The sequence below is a fragment of the Python bivittatus genome, unplaced genomic scaffold (assembly GCF_059951505.1).
Source record: "Python bivittatus isolate LINGU-HERP-01145 unplaced genomic scaffold, Pbiv_v1 ctg000320_np1212, whole genome shotgun sequence".
Classification (NCBI taxonomy): Eukaryota; Metazoa; Chordata; class Lepidosauria; order Squamata; family Pythonidae; genus Python; species Python bivittatus.
Window position 1 is genome coordinate 57,491 of NW_028277052.1, and position 19,765 is coordinate 77,255.

At 44.3% G+C, this 19,765-nt stretch overlaps 1 protein-coding gene across 8 annotated transcripts in view; it reads left to right on the forward strand.

Moving 5' to 3' along the window:
- The first annotated feature begins 894 nt into the window (after positions 1-894).
- Positions 895-19,765, forward strand: part of CEP164 (centrosomal protein 164) — a 46,623-nt gene continuing 27,752 nt past the window's right edge. For 5 of the 8 annotated variants that reach the window (XR_015795815.1, XM_088138803.1, XM_088138801.1 and 2 more), the window contains exons 1-9: positions 1,390-1,546; positions 1,633-1,744; positions 2,411-2,621; positions 3,292-4,818; positions 5,927-6,037; positions 6,919-6,987; positions 7,981-8,088; positions 12,294-12,382; positions 14,529-14,735. Coding sequence is in view for 7 of the 8 variants with exons in the window: in XM_088138803.1 (XP_087994929.1) it covers positions 1,465-1,546; positions 1,633-1,744; positions 2,411-2,621; positions 3,292-4,818; positions 5,927-6,037; positions 6,919-6,987; positions 7,981-8,088; positions 12,294-12,382; positions 14,529-14,735 (2,516 nt within the window). In the remaining variant the exon portion in view is untranslated. Of the gene's footprint in view, positions 1,547-1,632; positions 1,745-2,410; positions 2,622-3,291; positions 4,819-5,926; positions 6,038-6,918; positions 6,988-7,980; positions 8,089-12,293; positions 12,383-14,528; positions 14,736-19,765 lie in introns of all 8 variants that reach the window. The other 3 variants (XM_088138802.1, XM_088138805.1, XM_088138799.1) reach the window with 2 other exon arrangements.

Here is a 19,765-nt window from a genome sequence, read left to right on the forward strand (position 1 = left end):
AAGTTTTTTTTTCCCTTTGTTGTATTTTTGTCATTTTTTTGTAATAGCGCTTTTTAATGTTTTTTTTCCTTCTTGATAGTGTATTATTTTTTTGTTTTGTTTTGTTGTTCTTTTTCTCTCTTTTTGTTATTAATTCAAAAGCAATAAAAATTTATAAGAAAAAACAGCTACTCAAAAGGAACTAGGTTACGGCTAGTTGCTTTCGCATATGCAAATGACTGTCCTTTTGAATAGCTCTTGATCTTTCGGCTTTTCAGTTGCAGTGCTAACCCGAGCCCCTAATTATATTTATGTATTTACCAAACGCGTATTTACTTAGTTATTTCGTGTAGAAGGCCACCCACCCATTGCGACTCTGCGCAGGGTGCAACGTAAAACAATTCAACAACACAAACGACAGAACTGGCATCCGCGGAAAAAGAACCGCGCCGCCTTTTAAAAGAACCCCGCAGCGCGTGCGGGCCCCACCCACTCTAGCCCAGGAGTACAGTCAGGCTAGAGCTTTTTTGACTAACTTCCCCGGACCGCGGGAGGGCAAGCTGGCGCCGGACGCGCCGGACGCATCCACGAAGTCTGCAGTGCAGGCAAAAGAACCGTAGCTCTTTGGCAGGCGACGTCCCAGAGCTAAAACTGCCCCCGCCCCCGATGGTTTGAACCACCGTTACCGGTTCTCGGGTGCTCGCTAGAGCAACTGGATGGGCCAGGAGCCGGCGGGGCTCCTGAACGAGTGGATGCAGGCGGGCAAGGACAAGCGTGGAGCTGCGGGACTTCAGTGAGGGATAACTAGCGGAAGCGGGCGGCCATAATGAGGGGGGGTCCAGAGCGGAAGTGGCGGATAGCTATGCTGGCGGACCGGAAGGGTAATCAGCCATGTGAGGAGTCTCGGGTGGAAAGAAGCGGAGGAGACGGTGAAAGGAAGCCGGACGCCCCCTCTAAGTGGGCCAGTGACGTTGTACTCATCGCAGACTTCAGGAACCCGTTGGATCCACTGGTCGATCGTGCGCCGGCTGGGGGGAAGCGAGAACGCTCCTCCAACTTCCTTGAAGCGGGGCGATCTGTGCTGCCCCCCGCGGCCAGTAGGCATCAGGGCGAGCGCACCCAGTCCGACCCGTCGCCGCTGACACGGCGCGGCACATGGGGGGGGTGCGGATGACCCCCCCCCCGCGGCTCAGGAGCGCGAGGTCCTCTCTGTCGGGACCCTAGCTCGCCGCGGCGAAAGGGCAGCCGAGGCAGCCACCCTCCACCGAGGCGGGCGGGTTCGCTCTGAGGCGACGTCGGCGACGGTCTTCCGAGGGGCCGGCGCGCGCCGCGTCGCCAGGAGACGCGCGGCGTCATGGCAACGGCCGCGTCGCTTTCCGGGGGCGGGGCGCGGCCTCCAGGCGACGCGAGCGCCCGGAGCGCGGCGCTGGGAGAGCTGGGCCCGTCGCCCCGCGTCCCAGCTCTCGGCGGCCGCCGCCGCGGGCCATGGCCGGGGCTGCGCTGCGCATCGGCGACCAGCTCATCCTGGAGGAGGACTACGACGAGACGTACATCCCCAGCGAGCAAGGTAGGCGGGCCGCCGCGGCCGGGCCCCTCTCTGCGTCGCGGCCGCCCGGCGCGTCTCACCGCGCCCCCGGCGCGTCTCTTCCGCAGAGATCCAGGAGTTCGCGCGCGTGGTGGGGATCGACCCCGAAAACGAGCCGGAGCTGATGTGGCTGGCCCGGGAGGGCATCGTGGCCCCGCTGCCTGCCGAGTGGAAGCCGTGGTAAGGCCCAGCTGCCCGCCCCCGCCGGGGAGGCTCTGCCCGCGCCCCCGGACGGAGGGGGCCCGTTCCTCCCGCGGAGGAGCCGTGGTTGGGGGCGGCCGCTGCGTGGAGGGCGCGGGGGGTTCTGCCCGGCCCCGCCCCAAAGGTCCTTAGCGGAGGCGAAGCTGCCCGGCTGCGGCGCCGCGCCGCGCGCTGAACGGCACGGGGGCAGTCGGAGGCCCGCTGGAAGGGGGCGCGGGGGATCTGTTGCTGAGCTGGCAGGTAGCCTGGTCCCGAGAAGTGCTGTAACGGTTCAGCCTCCCGTGGGCCGCCCAAACATGTTAGTGCCGGTGTACCGACTGTAGATTGACCACGGGCTTTAGGTGTTCTGGCGACCGCGTTTTCCACCAGTTCTCATTTATTGGATAGTTTTCAGAGCGTTCATCTAGTTGGAAGGTGCTGTGGCGAAGTCTGACTCTTCCAGAAAGGGCGAAGCAGAACTTTTTTTTTAGAAACAAACGGGAAGGAGTTGGCCACTGCGGCTGTTGAGCGCTGCTGCCCCCTCCCCCCATGACAAGTCCGGGCGTGCTGCTTTTCGCTGGGTCTGCCTTTCTGGGCCTCCGCGTGCCTTCCAGGAAGGCAGGGTTCCACCTAAGCGGTTGCTACTTAGTCTGTCTCTGTCTTCAGCCAAGATATCACTGGCGACATCTATTATTTCAACTTTGCCAACGGCCAGTCGACCTGGGATCATCCATGTGACGAGCGCTACCGCCAACTCGTGATCCAGGAAAGAGAAAAAATTCTGGAACATGGAGGCCTCAAAAAGAAAGAGAAAAAGAAGAAAAGGGGAGAAAAGAAGAAAGACAAGAAAGAAAGAGACTTGTTGAAATATCCTATGGTGAGTACCTGAACAAGCAGAAGGTTTCTGTTGTCAGTATAGGAAAGCAGATAAAACCTTCAGGTCCCGGTTTAACATTTTGTTCTTTGCTCTTCTCTTCATCTCCATCCCTCCGTATATCCGTATATAAAGGTGCCAGGATTTTAATCTTGCATTCAGCTTTAAATACACCTGACTAAACAGTATGTGTTGCTATACAAAGCTTTTTCAGTTTCAGTTTTGTTAACCTTTTCTTGACATGGTTGGGTAAGTTTTGGGGGGGGGTTGAATCTGAGAAATAACTTAGAGATAATGCTGTGTTTTGTACAGCTTTTTCAAATCATTCCAGAAACTTAGAGGCCAATTCTGGCCTTGGAACTTGCTCTTCTTTCACGTGTGTTTCTTCCAGTCTCTGGTGCTGGAGGAGAATTGGCAGGGTTTAGATCAAAATTAGCTGCTTTGTATTTTTTTCCCCCATAAAAAGTATTGCAATTGTGTATGTTATTCTAACAGCTGATTAACATATCCAAGCTGATATCAATAGACTGCCTAGCATCATGGTGGGTTCCTCTGGCAAGCAGGAGCAAGAAATGCAGGTCTTTTTTTCCTTGCATGTCTCATATAGAAGAAAGGTTAGCCTGTTTACAAAATCAGTAGATCTTCAGTGACCTGATGATTTTTGCCTACTTAGGAGGTGCACTCGGAGCCAGGGATTCTTCCGTCTACATCCTTTTATCGAGTATCATCTCCTATCCTGTCTTCAGGGCATGCTAGTCCTGACCTAGAGCAACAGGGCAGCCTGGGGACACAGAATGACTCCTTCCTGAAAAACCACAAGGGAAAAGTTTCAGATACAGGTGATCTGTCCAGGCTACTATCAAACCCTGCCCCAGGGAAACTACAGCCTCTTCTGTCAGCAAAGTCAAACCGGACTCACCAGATCCTGGCAGATGTGGAAAAAATTCTTGGAAGAGCTGCATCTTCTAGCAGGTCAGATGTTAATCATCAAACATGCCAAGATGTAACTACAGAAATCAGATGCGCAGCTGCTAGTGGTGTTTTTTCAGACTTGGAAGCTGAGGACTTAGACAGCGTCCACCTCGTAAAGCCTCTTTTCCAAACATTGAAGAAACCATCTCAAACTATAGCAGGTGCAACAATTGTGTTAGACCTGGGGGAAGTCAAGGACAGAAGACTGTTCTTAGAGGGAGAAAAGCAAGGTGAGGACCATGGGGAAGGCCATGCAGAAGGAGATGGACTCCAATCCCTGGTCAGGAAGGAAGACTTCTTGCAAACTGTTGAAAAGGAAATGCAGCTTCTTCCTTCTGCCACTGCTTTCTCATTGATCAGCCAGACGTCCAGGACTTTGGAGGGACAAGGTGACATCCATTATTTTCAGAACGAAGTATTAAGGCCTCTGGAGAGAATAAAGGAGAGCAGAAGAAAGAAAAAGAAGCTTTCAGAGCAATGCCAGGCTACAGAGCCCAGCACATGGCAGATCAAGGCTCCTGTTCCTCATTCTCAGCTGCAGGCTTCTGTTGAGCTTGGAGCAAAGACAGGAACTTGTGGGAGTGATGGGTTTTCATTAGCAGTAGTGTCATCTCCTACACCAGGTCAACTCATAGAGGAAAAAAAGCATGATCCAAGGATAGATTCTGACGGTGGTAATAGCATCAGTGTGGCTAGCAGTCTGTCTGACCACCTTGCTTCTCAGGTCTTAGGTGAAGTGGATAATTTCTCCTGGGACTTGCAGAGCTCTTGTGAATCTGAACATCCCACAAAGCACCTGCCTTCTCCCCAGAGATCTTTTTTGGAAGCTGTAAATACCCAAGCACAAAGCTCTCCAGACAATCAGTCATCTAGTGAGTGCTATTCAGAGGATCAGAAGTTCTATCAACACGTACTCCATATGGTGAAGAAGTCGAGGAGAGCAGGATCAAGTGTACCCGAGCCTCTCAAGGGTCAGAAAGACAACAGCAAAGGGCCTGGTGCTGATCAGACAGTAGATCCTGATGTTGCTGGAGAAGGGACTATAGAAACAACAGCAAGGCTCAAACAAGGAGCAGCGGCTCCTAAAGCAGAGAGATTCAAGCCTAGTGAGGGTCAGACGTGTATCCTTCAAGACAACCAGGCCGGAGAACAGCCAGTGCACAACACAGGCCTGATGGAGGAAGCCTGCAGGCTTGGACTTTCACCAGAAGGAAATGGAGTTAAAGAGGTAGGCAGCTGATATTTATCATCTGTCTTTTCTCTGAGAAGGTGAGTGTGGCACACATTGTTCTTTCCACTATAAGCTATTTTATTATTCCAATACTCTGTGAGGGTTAGGGTTAGGCCAAGAATGAGTAACTAGTCTAAGATCGTTCAGTAAGCCTAGAAACGCCTGGATTTGAACCCCAGGGTCATGCCTTGTGTCTACCTTATTGATTGGCTCCTGACTACTTAAAAGAACAGGGAAGAGAGAATAGGAATACCTCCCATTGGATAGCTCTAAGAAGGCAGATGCTTATATTTTAACTTGTTCAGAAATTATCTGGAGTTAGAAGTGAGCAGTAAAGTGTTTCAATAGCTCCAAAAGAACCTATTTAAACTTGGGGAACATATGTTAAAATGGCAACTATGTTTCTCTGTATGCAAGTACAAAGTGATGCATGTTGGGGGGGGAAATCCTATCGTGAGTGCATGCAAAATAAATAGCAGCCAGAGAAGGGTTCTCAGGATCATGTTGAGTAGCTCAGTGAAAAGACTGATCTATTATGACAGCTGAAAAAATAGATTCCATATAAAGTGATTGAAATAAAACTCTACGTTGTTTTTCCTTTATATTTTTATATTCTTTTATATTGTGTAGTGTGACCATGTGGCATTCTATGTACCAGTCTAACCTCAAAAAAGAATAAAATTGGCAAAGATATAGATTACAATTAAAAGACTGGAGGGATGATCAAGATATTTAAGTTATATGCAATGTGAATAAAGGGGAGAGGAAACTTCTTCCCTCTCTCCTAATGCATAACAATATAATAGTCCTGCTGTATCAGGCCAAAGGCAACGATATTCCCACACTTAGTTTCTCACAGTGCCCAACCAGATGTTCTCTTTCCCCTCCTCGGGTCCAGGCTTTCCAAAGAGTGGTGTCCTTATTATGTGACCCTGTAGATGTCTCAACCAGTGCTCTTCACTGCTCCCTAAGAACAAATGGAGGAAGGAGCTCAGGACTAGGGTACTGTCTTAAACCATTGCAAGGCATGTGGCTGCAAGTTGAGCTGGCTTTGTGGCTCCTTTTCTCATCTTAATGCATTGATGTCTTGATTTTCTTTTGGTAGCCCAGCACCTACAGAAAAAGTCTTTTGAAATCAAAAAATGAGGAGGAAAAAGAAGAGGCTTGTTTGTATCACCTGGCAGCTGGTGCAACAGAGAATAAAGAAGTCAGTGAGGTAGTATTTTTTTCATTAACTGCATCTGATGTGTGTCTGAAGGGGACATATGAACTCAAACATATTCCAGCAGGGTCTTTGAGAGAGACTTTCCCTGCACAGTGAGACTGGGAAATCAATCTTGAGCTCCCAGATGGCAGGTGAGGGATGATGTGTTCCTCTAAAAAAAATGTGGCAAGAGTGTATTTAGTGCTATGGTGGCCAGTCTTTCTAGTCTATCGTCTCTTCTGATCGGTACAGTTGAATGATATATGCTGTATTTTGTGGAGCTTGGCATATCATGTACTGTTTAGATGATTCTGCTGTTATGTTCCTTTAACTTCGTTTTTGGGTGTTTGTGTTGGCTTCTTAATGTACCACTAGCTACCCAGAGTCATGAGAACAAGATGGGCAGCCATATACGTTGTTTAAATACATACATCCGCATAAAACATTGAAAGGAGCAATCAGAGCAGATTGCAGAGAACAGGTGCCATATATCATCCAGTATTTTGCAAAATTCTGCAACAGCTGGGGCTTCCAGCCTCTCATCAAGGGAAACCAATACACTGATGATGGTGCAGGGAGCCTGACACACATTTTGAGATCTGGTGCACCTCATTCGGTTGTAATGCTAATACTTCTTCATTCAGCACGCTCTGACTTGAGCAAGTGAGCCCACTTGTTTGCCAGTTTGGCAGTCCTTTAAGATGAGACAGCTCATGGATAGAAGCCCTAATGTCTGCTCCACAGCCCTTGGACTGATCCCTTTATTATCTTGAGGAGAAGAGAGAGGCTGATCAGAGGCCCACATTGCCTAGTTTGGCTCTGATGCCACGTCATCAAACATGACTTGACTTTGGATGTAAAGCTAAAACATCTTTGGTCTTTTTGTCTGTTAGAGTATGCATGAAAGAGCTGGAGTCCTCCAGAATCCACGTGTGGATATTGGGGTTATCCTTGAACAAAAGGTATGTGTTTACAATTTGGAAAACATAGGCTCATGCTGAGCTGAATTTCCCAAGCAGGGCCAGTCATTAGATCATCTCCAGGAAAGCAGCAACATTTAAGCTGCCTCATATTCAAAGGATGAATGTTTTTGACCTCTTATGGATTTTTTGTAGAAATCTTTATGGGTTTATTTGAAATGATGAATTCTTGTCCAGGGTTGATGTATATGGAATAAGAGGCATGCATGTTTTGGAGAAATTAATTTCTAGCATTAATCTTCAGACAATACCTTGATACTTTGAGCAAGATCATGCAGAATTTTTTACCAAATGTGTTTTATGTGGTTCACCAACTATAGTTATCGTGAAATGCAGCAGTTGCCTTGTTTCATGGTGTGCCCTTTATAGACATGGTAAAAGAATCTGATGTTGATCCTAAAGTCGCTGTGGTGCTTACCAGAAGGCTTCCTGACCCAATTCAAACTGCTGGTCATTATCTTTAAAACCTAAATGGCGCAGCACCAGGAGGCGTCAGGCAGCACCTTACCGGAACTGAATTTGCCCATCTGGGCAGTTCATCAAGAGAGGACTTGTTGAGAGTCCCCTCTGAGAGGTATACAGGCATGGACCAGACCACAGGCAAGTTTGAATCAAGTTAATGAGGGTGATAGACAAAGTTAGAAGGAAACCTAAGCAACTAATCTTTTTGAAAACCCGTCAGTTTTTTAAAATGTTTCATTTAAAACATTTAAACAGTGCTTCCACACCTGTTACCTTGAAATTATTCCTTCGAACTCAGCAGTTCCTTAACAACATATTCAGGGATGCAGTCCTTCTACAAATATCCCAGACCATCTAGTGCCCATGATTTGTTTTCCTTTATGCTTTTCAACAGCCTTGTGTCAATTTTAGGCCATCTGGGAAGACTAAATAGTATCCAGGATAATATTTCTTTTTTATGTGCTTTTTTTTGTTTTTTGTTTTTGTTTGTTTTCTGTGGTCTTTGGTTTTCAGAGTCCTATGCTAGAAAATGTCCTGGACGTAGCTGACCTATCTCCAGTCCTGAATGGTCCAAAATTTGAGCTGAATACAGCTGCCATTGAAAGCACTTGGATAGAGAAAGTAAGTTGTTGTTTTTTTTAACCAATTAGCAGTTCATGAAAAGACAGATTCTCTTATCCATGAGCAGAAGTTTACATAAGAGCCTTTGATAAGAAACTTTGTCCAAGGCTTTTTGGAAGTTTACGTATATGACATCATAGAGCTACTTCTACCCACTTGTTCGTTGACACTCCAGAAACACCAGCTGTTTGTTGAGGCCGCATTTGTAGAGGAGTGTAGAGATAGTCTTAAAGAAGGGATGCAGCAACAATTACAGAAACATCAGCTTGGCCTGGAAAGACAGGAGGGAGTGAGGAAGAAATTCAATACTGCCCTGCCTTGATTCTCTTAGGTATACAAGGGAGGGAAAAAGAAACTTGGTCAGGCTTTCAAATTCTGAAAAGATATATCCTCTAACAATAAAATAGAGTGCCAGGAGCTCCTGTAGTGCGTGTTTTCTGACTTGGCCTACCTTAAAGGGTATTTTTGCTAGGAAGTCAGCAAGTCCACAGCTGAGTTGTTTTAACACCTGTTGCATAGAAGCTATGAGGACCCAATGATTTGTTACTTAGGGTATCTCCAAATAACCTAGAGTATCTTCTCTTGTTACCTCAATTTGCTCAGCAGTTCTGATTCCTTCCCTAAGAAGATCAATCTAAAGCCTATATATTCTATTTCAAAGAGAGATGCAAAAAACCAATTCAGTTTCTTGATAATCTCTATGTTATCCCTGAGCATTCCTTTTGCTCCTTTGTTGTCTGAGGGCCGACCACTTCCTTAGACAGTTGTCTGCTTCAAATATATATGTGTGTGTGTGTGTGTTTGAAAGTTTAATGTTTAATATTTCTTGCTATATACTCCTGAAATTCTTTTTTGCATTCCATATACTTTTTGTGCTCCTTTTTGTTCTTCTCCTTAGGGCAGACATTCTTAAAGGAAGCCTTCTGAAGTTTTACAGCTTCCAGGACATGACTAAAGAGCCATGCTGGCCTCTTGTGGGCTCAGCATTCTTACTGAGACTCAATTATTGTTGTTTTAAATATCCTCTAGATCTTAGAGAGAGATCTGGTCCTCCTGGCTTTTTCTTTCGGTCTTTTACATCAGTTCCCTCATTTTTTGTTTTCTTTTGTAGTAAAAAGTGAAGTATTGGACACTCTTCGCAGTTTCTCACACACGTAACAGCTTTATGGTAACTGTTTCCTATTGGTCCCACAGAGCTTAAAATCTTGCACTACATCATGCTATCACCTAGAATTAAATCTAGAATTATCTGAAGCCAGGAGCTGAGAAGAGTTAGTATGTTGGCGTGAGGTTTCAGCTGGGTTTCAGAGGCCAGGGCTGCAAGTGGCCACAGTGTGGCCCCACTCTCAGAGTGCTGGTGTGCATTCCAAGCAATAAAAGGGGACTTGAACTGGTAGCGAAGGGACCATGCACCCATATATATCCCGTGTGTATTTGCCATGGATCAATTTGGATTGTAGACATTTGTGACCATTGGGATGGAGATAGACTGAAGTAGTAGTGAAGATTCAAAGCCAAAATCCTGTGTTCTTTTTTTTCATCTCTGATGATGAGGCAGGCTGTTAGGAAAACAAACTCTCTGTAACTAGCACTGCCTGAAATGCCAATAATGCATTTGAGATGACTGGCTGGGAAGAAAGTATGCTTGGAATATTAGTTTGTTTTACAGTCTTTGTAACCCTCCTTAATTTGTGGGTTCAAGTGGCATAAAATAAATAAAATAAAAGCAATATCGAATACCCATGGACAACCAAAAATATTCAAGCAGAGATAAAGGCATGGTATAATAGAATCATTTTCACCAATTTATGTCCACCCCTGGAGGGAGTGAAGTTGGGGGCCACAATATTAAAACCTGCTGCCTGATCCCACGCATTACTTCTAGGAGGGAATCTCAGCAGTCTTTCTCAATATGTTCAGACTGCACAGACAGATTCAACTGTTGCAGGGTAGTTCCTAATGTATCCCATTATAGAGGTTGGGGGCTCATGACCAGCACTTTGAATTGGGTTTGGGAGCCTGTTGGTAGTCAGTGCAGTGTTTTCAAAATTGGTGTTTCCCTGCAGTGACAGGGTTGACTTGCCAACAGTCTTGCGTTCCAAATCAACTATAGTTTTGCAGTTGTCTCCAAAGACTGCGCTTCATAGAGTGCATTATAGTAATCCAAATCTATGATGATTAGAGTGCAAGTGACTGTCATCAAAGCATTCTGGGCCAGGTAGTTTTGTCACTACTATACTAGCTAAAGCTGGGCAAGGACCCCCTGGCCATGGCCTTCAACTGCTGTTTAAGCAGGAACTGCAAACCCAAATAACAAGACATCTCCATCTAAAGTAATTCCAGGGTCAATATTACCTGTTGTTTATTGACATACAATGAGAGGATGACCATAGAAACAGAAACTTCCGTGCTGCTTCTTGCTTCCACTCCAATGATGACTTAAGAAGGACCCCACTAAGGAGAAAAGGGAACTATTTCCTTTGAAATTAATGCAGCTTTTTCAGCAGGGCTTGCTTGCTTGTGAGAGCATGGGAGGGGAACTGGCTTTCAGAGTGTCAGAAAAAGAAGCAGCCAAGCCAAAAGATGGAAGGGAGAAGAATGTGTCTCTCGCCCTTTCTTTTTGAAGTGGTGTGACTCTGATTCTGAATTGTGGCTCATGACATGTACGTAGCTAAAGTAGAGGAGACTCAGGAGCAGTCTGGATGGCTAGGCTGATTGTAGTCCAACCACAATCAGCCATCACCAATAGCCAGCTGTACCAGCCGAAATCGGCCACACCACCAACCATAACAGCTAGAGCGAGAGAGGCAGCAGAGCTCCACAGAGCACAGTTGAAAAAGAGAAGTCTGGGAGAAAGAGAAGTATTCAGGCTCTAGAATGAGGGAAGAGGACCAACAGCACCAAGAAGAGATGATGAGAGAAGCTGCTTTTGCAGCAGCAGCAGGCAACTTAAGGGAGCCAGGAAGCATGGTCATAGAAGAAATAGTAGAAACACTGTATATTAGGAAGTGATGGGTAGTCTTTCATGTGCGTGTATGTGGAGGGGGGGTGTATAATTATAAAAAAAAATTCTAACTAGATCTGATGTGTGTGCACCCTGCTTGGTGTCTGTACCATCCCTAAACCCGTGACATAAAGCAACTTGGTTTTGGGGGATTTAGAGGGAACTAAGCTTATTTCACCCATCCAGACATTGACAGGCTCCAGAGACCAATTCAGGCTTTCCATGTCCCCACCTTGGTCTAGGATAACGGTGTACAGCTAAGTATTATTTATATACTGATGACATCTCACCCAAAATTGACAAATGACCTCTCCCAGCAGTTTTATATAGACTTTAAATGGCATAGGGGAAAGCACCAAATCCTGTGGTACCACATATAAGAGCAAGACATGCTCCCCATGACTACCGGCTAGGAACACCCACTCAGATAGGAAGGAGCAGAGCTGCCAAAGCACAATGCCTCCAACTCCCAACCTTTGTAGGGGGTCCAGCACGATACAGTGCCATGGAATGCCAGGCTCCTGATGAGCTTCATCGGTCAGGGCAACCAGTGCTGTTTCCATCCCATGACCAGGCCTGACTGACAGAGATCCAGGTAATTGGTTTCTTCTGTGAGATGCCTCTGTAGAAAGAGAAGGTTGGAGGCTGGGCAGAATTCACCCAAATCAGTCAGATCAAGCGAAGGCTTATTCAAGACAGGACACATAATCAACTCTTTTAATGCAGTTGGCATTACTCCATCCTTCAAAGAAGGGTTGATGGTTTTCCTGATCTAGGCACTCACAATCTGTTAAGCCACCCAAAGAGATCTAATTCACGGCTAGCAGACTAAAAATAAAATGGCTATTTTTTTTTCCCTTTGTGGAAGCGCTTCTGTTCAAAGGAGTGGGATGAACTTTACAGACTTTGGGGATGCAAGAGGTGTGTGTGATATTCAGGAAGTGTCTCAGATGGAACTTTTGTCTCTTTCATCAGAGGCATTATCAAGCTCTTTACAAGACCCTGGATGCCCTGCTATGGCATGTCTGAATTGTTCAGATGTGTTTGAAATGTTGTGGTAGCTTGACCCAATAGAGGAATCCCAACACATGGAAAAGGCTACAAGTTTCAGGCTTCATCCTCTTGTCCAGGTTGGATCTCATCAGCTTTTCGCTGAAATACAGTGCTGTGGCAAAACCTCCACCCTCGCTTTCTCTTGCAGGACAAAAGCTGGATGGTGCAAGAGAAAAATCAGAACAAAGACAGCTTGGAAGAGGAGCAAAATAGAGGCTCTGCTGTGGCAACAGAGAGGTATAGAAGCAAAAATCCTTTGCAGAAAACATGGGTATTACACATCCCTTACCAAAGAACTTACATGCTGACTTTCTGCAGTACTCTCTTCCTTTAATTCCATCCTGTCCCCACTAGTATCCCACCCTCTTTCTGGCAGCACCACCTGCAAGTGCTCATGTGTAATGGAGCTTCACTTGGACACATTTTGGGGAGCCAATTGTTTTGCCTGCTATTGCTGGTTGCCACTTTATCATAGGCTGGCATTGTGGATTTAATGGCCAACAACTTCATACTGGGCTGCTGGAAGCCCAATACTGGCCCTTCCTGAAGATCAACTTGTGACCAGGGGTTAATTGAACAGTCTCTAAGAAAGCAATACCTCTGAAAACAACAGCTTCTGGGCACTGATTTTCAAGATTGCATTTGAGCATAGAACTGAGACTTCAGTGACACTATACATTTTATTTATTTACTTATCCATTTATCATTATACTACTGATGTCTCTTGATAGTTTATAGTGAAAAATAAAAGGTTAAAGCCAAATATTTATAAATAAAATTGAAATAATCAACTATTAAAAGTCTGCTCAAAAACATGCATTTTAAACATTTTTTAAAATGCCAGTAAAGCGGGTCAGTTCCTTCACCTTAGCAGGGACACCATACCAGAAACCAAGAGAAACCGCAGAAAAGGCTTAATTCTCAAGACCCTGCAAGGCAAGCTGTTGAAGCTATAGGCAAACTTTTTCAAATGAGCTTAATGAGTAGGATGAAGTGTGAAATCATATAGAAAAAAGTGGTTTCTCAGGTACCCTGGCTCCAGCTTTTTAGGCCCTTAAGGGTAATAACCAATGCCTTGAATTTCTCCCAGAATGTAATGCTTTTAGTATAAATGAAATACACTTTCTTTTGACTCCTTCCAGAGACCAGTTGGCTGCTGAATTCTGCAGTAATTAAACTTTCTAGACTAGTTGCAAAGGCATTCCCACAAATAACTATTTTGAGGCTTGTAAGGCATGCCTGTAAACTTTAAACAAGCCAGGAAAGTAAAATGAACATATTAACAAAGAGCCTTTTTATACTGTATCACATTAGCACTTTTCCCCCGTAATGTTGGCATCCAGAGTCCAGGTGGTTAGGAAAATTAAAAACTACGCAGGATGCATTGCATTTAAAGAAGTTCAGACCATTCATAGAATGTGCTACTGCTGTGTGATCATGATATTCTGCAGTAAACCTGTTCTTTATTTTGTAAGAAGAGTGTGCCACAGTACTCTTCTTCTGTGAAAGCAGGTACAAAAATGAGCATCTAGGGAAGGAGGTTCTCTTCCCCGTCTCTCTCCTAGGGACTTAGAAAAAAGAGGCATTTTACACTGCTGCTGCCATAATGGGGAAGGGTCCAGCAAGTGTGCAGAGAGAAGCCTCACTGCTGTATTGAGTTGAACAATTGGTGGAAGAGTGCTTTCTGGGTCCTTGCCACGTTTGGATTCTCTGGGTCACCCTCATGTTGGTATTTGAGAAACTCACTGGCTGCAGATGTAAGGAAGTTATATTACTGCAGGAGATAAAAGTAATTCTAAGATTAAAGCGCATCAGACTGAAATGATTATTAATGTTCAGACATTTTGGTGTGAGCTGGAAGCAACCCGATGATATCAGAATTGATTGAATTGGCATTCGCCTTGTTGAATGGCAAAGAATTGTCCTAAGGAGGCTTCAGTTTGCTCATATGTCTGTTTCTGCATCAAGGGTCTTTTTCTTCCTGAATCAAACTAGCAGCAGCTGCTTCTTGGTTTTTTGGAACAGCAAAAAGAGAATTGTAATCAAGTCAAAAATTGCATCCCTCTCAGGTAGCAAAGGGGCATCTTCATTTCCTTCCAGCCTTCTGATGGTTCTGCCTTTTCCTGTTCTTCGTACCTTGTCAAGCCTTGTGCCAGTGCACTTGAACAGGACTTCATTTTGCAGAATAGCTACAACAAGCCTATCATTCAAGCCTTCCTCTCAAGGAATTCCTCAAGAGAAAATACCATTGCCTGTCCATCAATAATAAAGGAATGCTTCATATAGAATGATGGAGAGATCTGAATGTCTCCAAGGCTTCTGTATTCTACCCTGGTCAGTTCATTTCAAGCAGCAATTAGTGTGAACTTGTTTCTCTTAATAGCAGGAAGTTTGAGACTGAAATTAAGCCAATAAAGCCCTGGAAGATCCATACTGGGCGGTCGCTGGAGGAAATAACCAAAGTGGAAGAAGCAAACATGTATTTGCTGCAAGAAAAACAGACACATGTTCAGAATTTGCAGGAAGAACTGCAACAAGAAAAGGAAGAGGAGATCCAGATGTTACCTCCACAGAAAGAGTCTGCCCTTCGGTGAGTTTCTTTCCACCTACACTACAGATACTTGCTTTCCCTCCCCTCCCCTCCCCCCCATGTTGTAAATGCCAGTAGTGGTCATCTTCTGTCATGTAGGTTAAAGGTGCAAGTCCAAAGCCTTGATGTTTTAGGATTCTTTCCTGGAAGGAGGCAAGGAGTATTTGTTGCAACACTGAGTTCCAAAATCCCAACAGAAAACATCAAAGAAACTACTTAATTGGAAAGTTTTTAGGAAAAGGCTCATCCATTAAGAGAATAATTGACTGTCTTGATGTCACTTTGTGTGTTCAGTACAGGCTACAGCTATGTGACACATCCCCTGGGCTTCTGGTATTTTGGGGGGTTGGATCTGTACTGATTTATGTTCTGAGTAGGACTCTGGAGTACATTGGCATCCAACTCTTGCATTCCTTGGTATTTTGGTTGTTCTCATCCTTCTACTTTTTTTCCTGTTCCTGCACTGAGGTTGTATGCATTTTTTTGACCAGAATAACTTACAAAGTAGTAAGTTTTGAACATGACACTTCTATTTGTGTTGATCATGGCAGTTGTTTTTATTATTACATTATATCCTGCTTTTCTTCTGGGAGCTGAAGGTGGCACATCTTCCTTTATCCCCACAAAAGCAGCCATGTGAGATACAGTAGACTGAGAAATAGCAACTATAAGGAAGTCACTAAGTGATCTCTGTGGCCATGTGAAGACTTGAACCTCCTTCTACTAGGTTTCATTCTATAACTTTCAGCACTATACGACATTGGCTCTCAATTACCAGTGCTTAAAATCATAGAGTGCAAGGACTAGAAAGGACGTGGTAGAACATCTGATCCAAGCTTCTGCATAGTTCAGGAATTCACTATTTCAGCATCCATGGGAAGTAGCATGCAGCCTGTGTTTAAAGACTTCCAGTGAAGAAGAGTCCACCTCCTCCCAAGGTAGGCTGTTCCATTGTCCAACCAAGCTTTATTCCCATTGTTTTTTGTCTCATCTTCTGGAACAACTTTGAACAATTCTGCCTTGTCTTCTACATCAGCTATCATGTCTCCTCAGAGTTTTCTCTTCTCCGGGCTAAACGTCCAGCGCCTCTGTTCCTCAAAAGTTTTTCCTTCCAGGTTCTTTATCACTTTGGTTACTTACCTCTGGATTCACTCCAGTAGGTCAATATCCCAGAGTCCTTCCTAAAAAGTGCCAGCCAAAACTGGACTCAGTTTTCTAGTCTGATCAATGTACAAGGAAGAACAATGACTTATCTTGATTTTGCCCTGTACTTGTGATCCATACAGATGTTTTTTAATAATCTGCTGCCCAGTATGTTCACCCCATCCTATATTCATGCCTTTGATACTTCCTATCTTTTCCATTAGTCCCTGTTGAAAAAACTCACTGATTTCTGTCCATAGTTGCAGCATGTCAGGATCCTTCTTAATCTTGAGCCTATCCTCCAGGAGGTTTGTTTTTGTCCCATCTTTGTTTTTGTGCAAATGTTATAATCATTCTTTCTGACCCATTTTCCAAGTCATATATAAATGTGTTGAACAGAGCTAAGTGGATACATCATTCCATTGAGTACAATTACTCAACCATCTCTGTATCCATTTAATTGGTAGTGTAGGCCAGGCCAGCCCACATTTTCTGTACTGGATTCTCATGGGAGACTCTGTCCGATGGTTTGCCAAAGACATGGTGTGTTCCCATGGTCAACTAGATTTGTCATCCTCTCAAAAAAAGGAGATCAGTTTGGTTTGACATGATTTCTTCTTGATAAACTCATGCTGGTACCTGCCAAGCAATGCATTCTTTTCTAAGTGCTCACACACCAACTACTCAATAATCTAATCTAGAGTTAAGCTTATCAGTCTGTGTTTACTTGGGTCTTCTTTTTTATCTTTTTTAAAGAAAGGAACAATATTTGCTGTTCTCCAGTCTTCTGATACTACATCTGTCCTCCATGATTTCTCAAAGATCACAGAAGGGGACTTGAGACTCTCAGTTTTAGTTTGTCCTGGAGATTTGTTCATGATAGCCAGATGCCTCCTAACTATCTCTTTACTTATCTTAAGTTGCCATTTATTCCTTTTATGCATTGCTCTGCTTAGATCCATTTGAGCACAATTCTCTTTGAGACTGAAGCAAAATAGTGGTTGGAGCTCTGTCTTACCACCTTCTACCAATAGGCCCATTTCTTCCTTTTTCTTTCTTTTACTACTGAAATAGAAAAAGTAGTCACCTGCAAGCCTAAGTTTCTCTTGTGCTTTAGCCTTTGTAACTCACTTTCTGCAGTTATTAACCCCTTGCTAGTACACCTCTAATATTTATACACATATCCCATTCCATGTCCCTTTTAGCTCAGCTCAATCAAAAGCTCCTCTTTGCATCTGGAATGCTTTCCTAGCTGTCCCCCATTGTTTTCTTACCAGAATGGTCTGTAATTATACTTCCAATATCTTATTTCTGTGATGTTCCCAAACATCCTGCAGTCCTTTTGACCCAAGAATTTCTATCCATGGGGTCCTGCCTAGTACTTTTTTAAGCTTGTTGAAATTAGCTCTCCTGAAATCTAGTGTGCACATAGAACTGTGAGCCAGTTTCTCTTGCTATAGTATCTTGAACCCCAAGATGATGTGGTCACTTCCTCCTAAAGTTCCCACTGCTTTTACTTCCTCAACCAATTCTTGCCTACTGGTTTGGATTAAATCTAGGAAAGCTGATCTTCTTGTCTTTTCTTCAGTCTTCTGGGAAATGAAACAGCAAGACCACTGAGGGATTTTTGGCACCTTGCAGTCTTGGTTTTTTAACAAACATTCAGGTGGTTGGAGTCTTCCATTATTACTGCGTCTCTCCCTGAAAGTTCTGCAATATGATCCAGGAACTAGTCAAAAGCCTTGGATACTTTTGTTGTTTCTTTTTCCTTCTATTTTTACCCAGAGTCTCCAAACCTAATAACTTCTTTAAAAATTGTGGTCTCTGGAACAATGGCAACCAATCCCATTTAGCTCTATCCTGTCAGGGAAAAAAACTCATTAAACACGGGAGACAGACACACCATAAAACAAGTCACCTCAAAGTTCTAAGTTCTTCTAAGAGCTTTATTAAAAGTTAGTTCAGCAAGTAAGCAAAGTGCAATCAATAACATACAAGGTACTTACTTAGATACACATTGCAATGCGGACCGACAGGAGCAAGTCGTCACTGAGACAGCTTGACCATGTGGGTGCAGACCCCCAAATTGCAATCCTTTTTATCCTTTAAAACCACAAACCACAATCATGACTCTTAGGATTTTCATAACGTTCCCAGAGCTAATTTCACCCCACTTTCCTGTTCCCTTTGTCCCTGTCACATCTGTTCTCATCAACAAGTTTGCTTATTTAACAGTTTGCTCTAGTTTTGCAAGTTTTATTTCCTGTCAGTGCCCCAAAGGTCATCTCTAAGCTAGCCCTTGCTTTTATTATTAAATGTGATTAAGCAATATATATCTATATTAAAATAAGTTTTAGGCTACTAGCATTTTTCCTCTCACAATCCTCAGGGAGAAAAATAGGGGCCATTTATCTTGCATTGTACTTAATTATTTATTTGTTGCGAAATTTGTATAGTATCCCAATCACAGGAATCTGGGTGGTTTGCAATAATGAAAAATCAGTGACCTCCCCCCCCAACACTAAAATAACCATACACTTTGCAACATCACAATATAATCCTTCCCCATAGCAAAAAACATGGCACAAGTAATGGTGTTGGGCTGCAAATGCCTGCTGGAATAGCAGTATTTTGACCATCTTCCTAAAATAATCCAATGTGGAGGCAGCCCAAACTTTGGGTGGGAAGGGGAGGATGTTCCCAAGGGCTGAGGCAGCCACCAAGAAGGATTGACCCCAAAGAAAATTAGTCCTTGGATGGACTACACAGGGCAGGAAGATTTCCTCTGAAGGAAACAGTCCCCAAGGTAACTGGAATCAGGCCCTCTAAGGCCTTATAGATTAAAACTAGCATTTTGAATTGTACTCAGAAACTGATCGGTAACCAATGCAGCATCAGCAAGACTAATGTTATTAAAGCAGTCCTCACCTGCTAGCAGCCTGGTGCATTTTGGACCAACTGTAGTTTCTGGGTAGTTTTCAAAGCATATTGTAATAATCCAACCTTAAAAGTGATGAGAATATGAGTCACTGTTAGTAAGACCTCCCACTCAAAGAAGGTCCACTACTGGTGCACCACCTGCCACTGGGCAAAAGCTTCCCAGCCATGGACTTCACCTGCTGGTCAAAAAGGAACTGTAAGTCCAGGAGAACACCCAAGTTGTGGACCTGCTCCTTCAAGGGCATGCAACCCCATGCAGATATAAAGTAATCAGGAAGCTAGATAGCTTTGTGGAGTCCTTGGGGTTCTCTGAACCAAGCTCAGAGAATCCCAAGGGCTCCACAGTTCAACCCTGAGCTACACATATTCGCTTCTGTTGGTACTAGATAGCTTTGAATGAACACTAGCACTTCTTGTGGGGATTCAATTGTTTCATCCTATCCTATCCATCACAGTTTCCAGTTGGTCTGGAATAGAAAGTACAACTGGGTATCATTAGCATATTGATATTTCACCCAAGCCAACAGAATGCTTACCATATTTTCAAAATGCAAAGCAACACAGCTGGCCTCAGTGTCTCTCTTGAGCTGGGAAAGTGTAGAGTGTCTTTCTCAAAATTTTATTCCATGGAGTGCATGAGAAAGAGGGCAGAGATTCAGCAAGCTGTGGGATGGGAAAGGCAGACTCATCTTGACCAGTCCATTTTCTGGTTAACTTAGCAATACAGGTAGTCCTTGCTTAACAACCACAATAGGGATTGGGAAATTCATTGTTAAGCGGGCAGTTGTTAAGCAAGTCATGCCGAATTTTACAACTTTTTTGCAGCAATCATTAAATGAATCACTGTGGCCATTAAGCTAATCCCATGGTTCCTTATTGGTTTTGCTTGCTGGAAGCCATCTGGGAAGGTCAAAAATGGTGATCACATGACCCAGGACACTGCAACT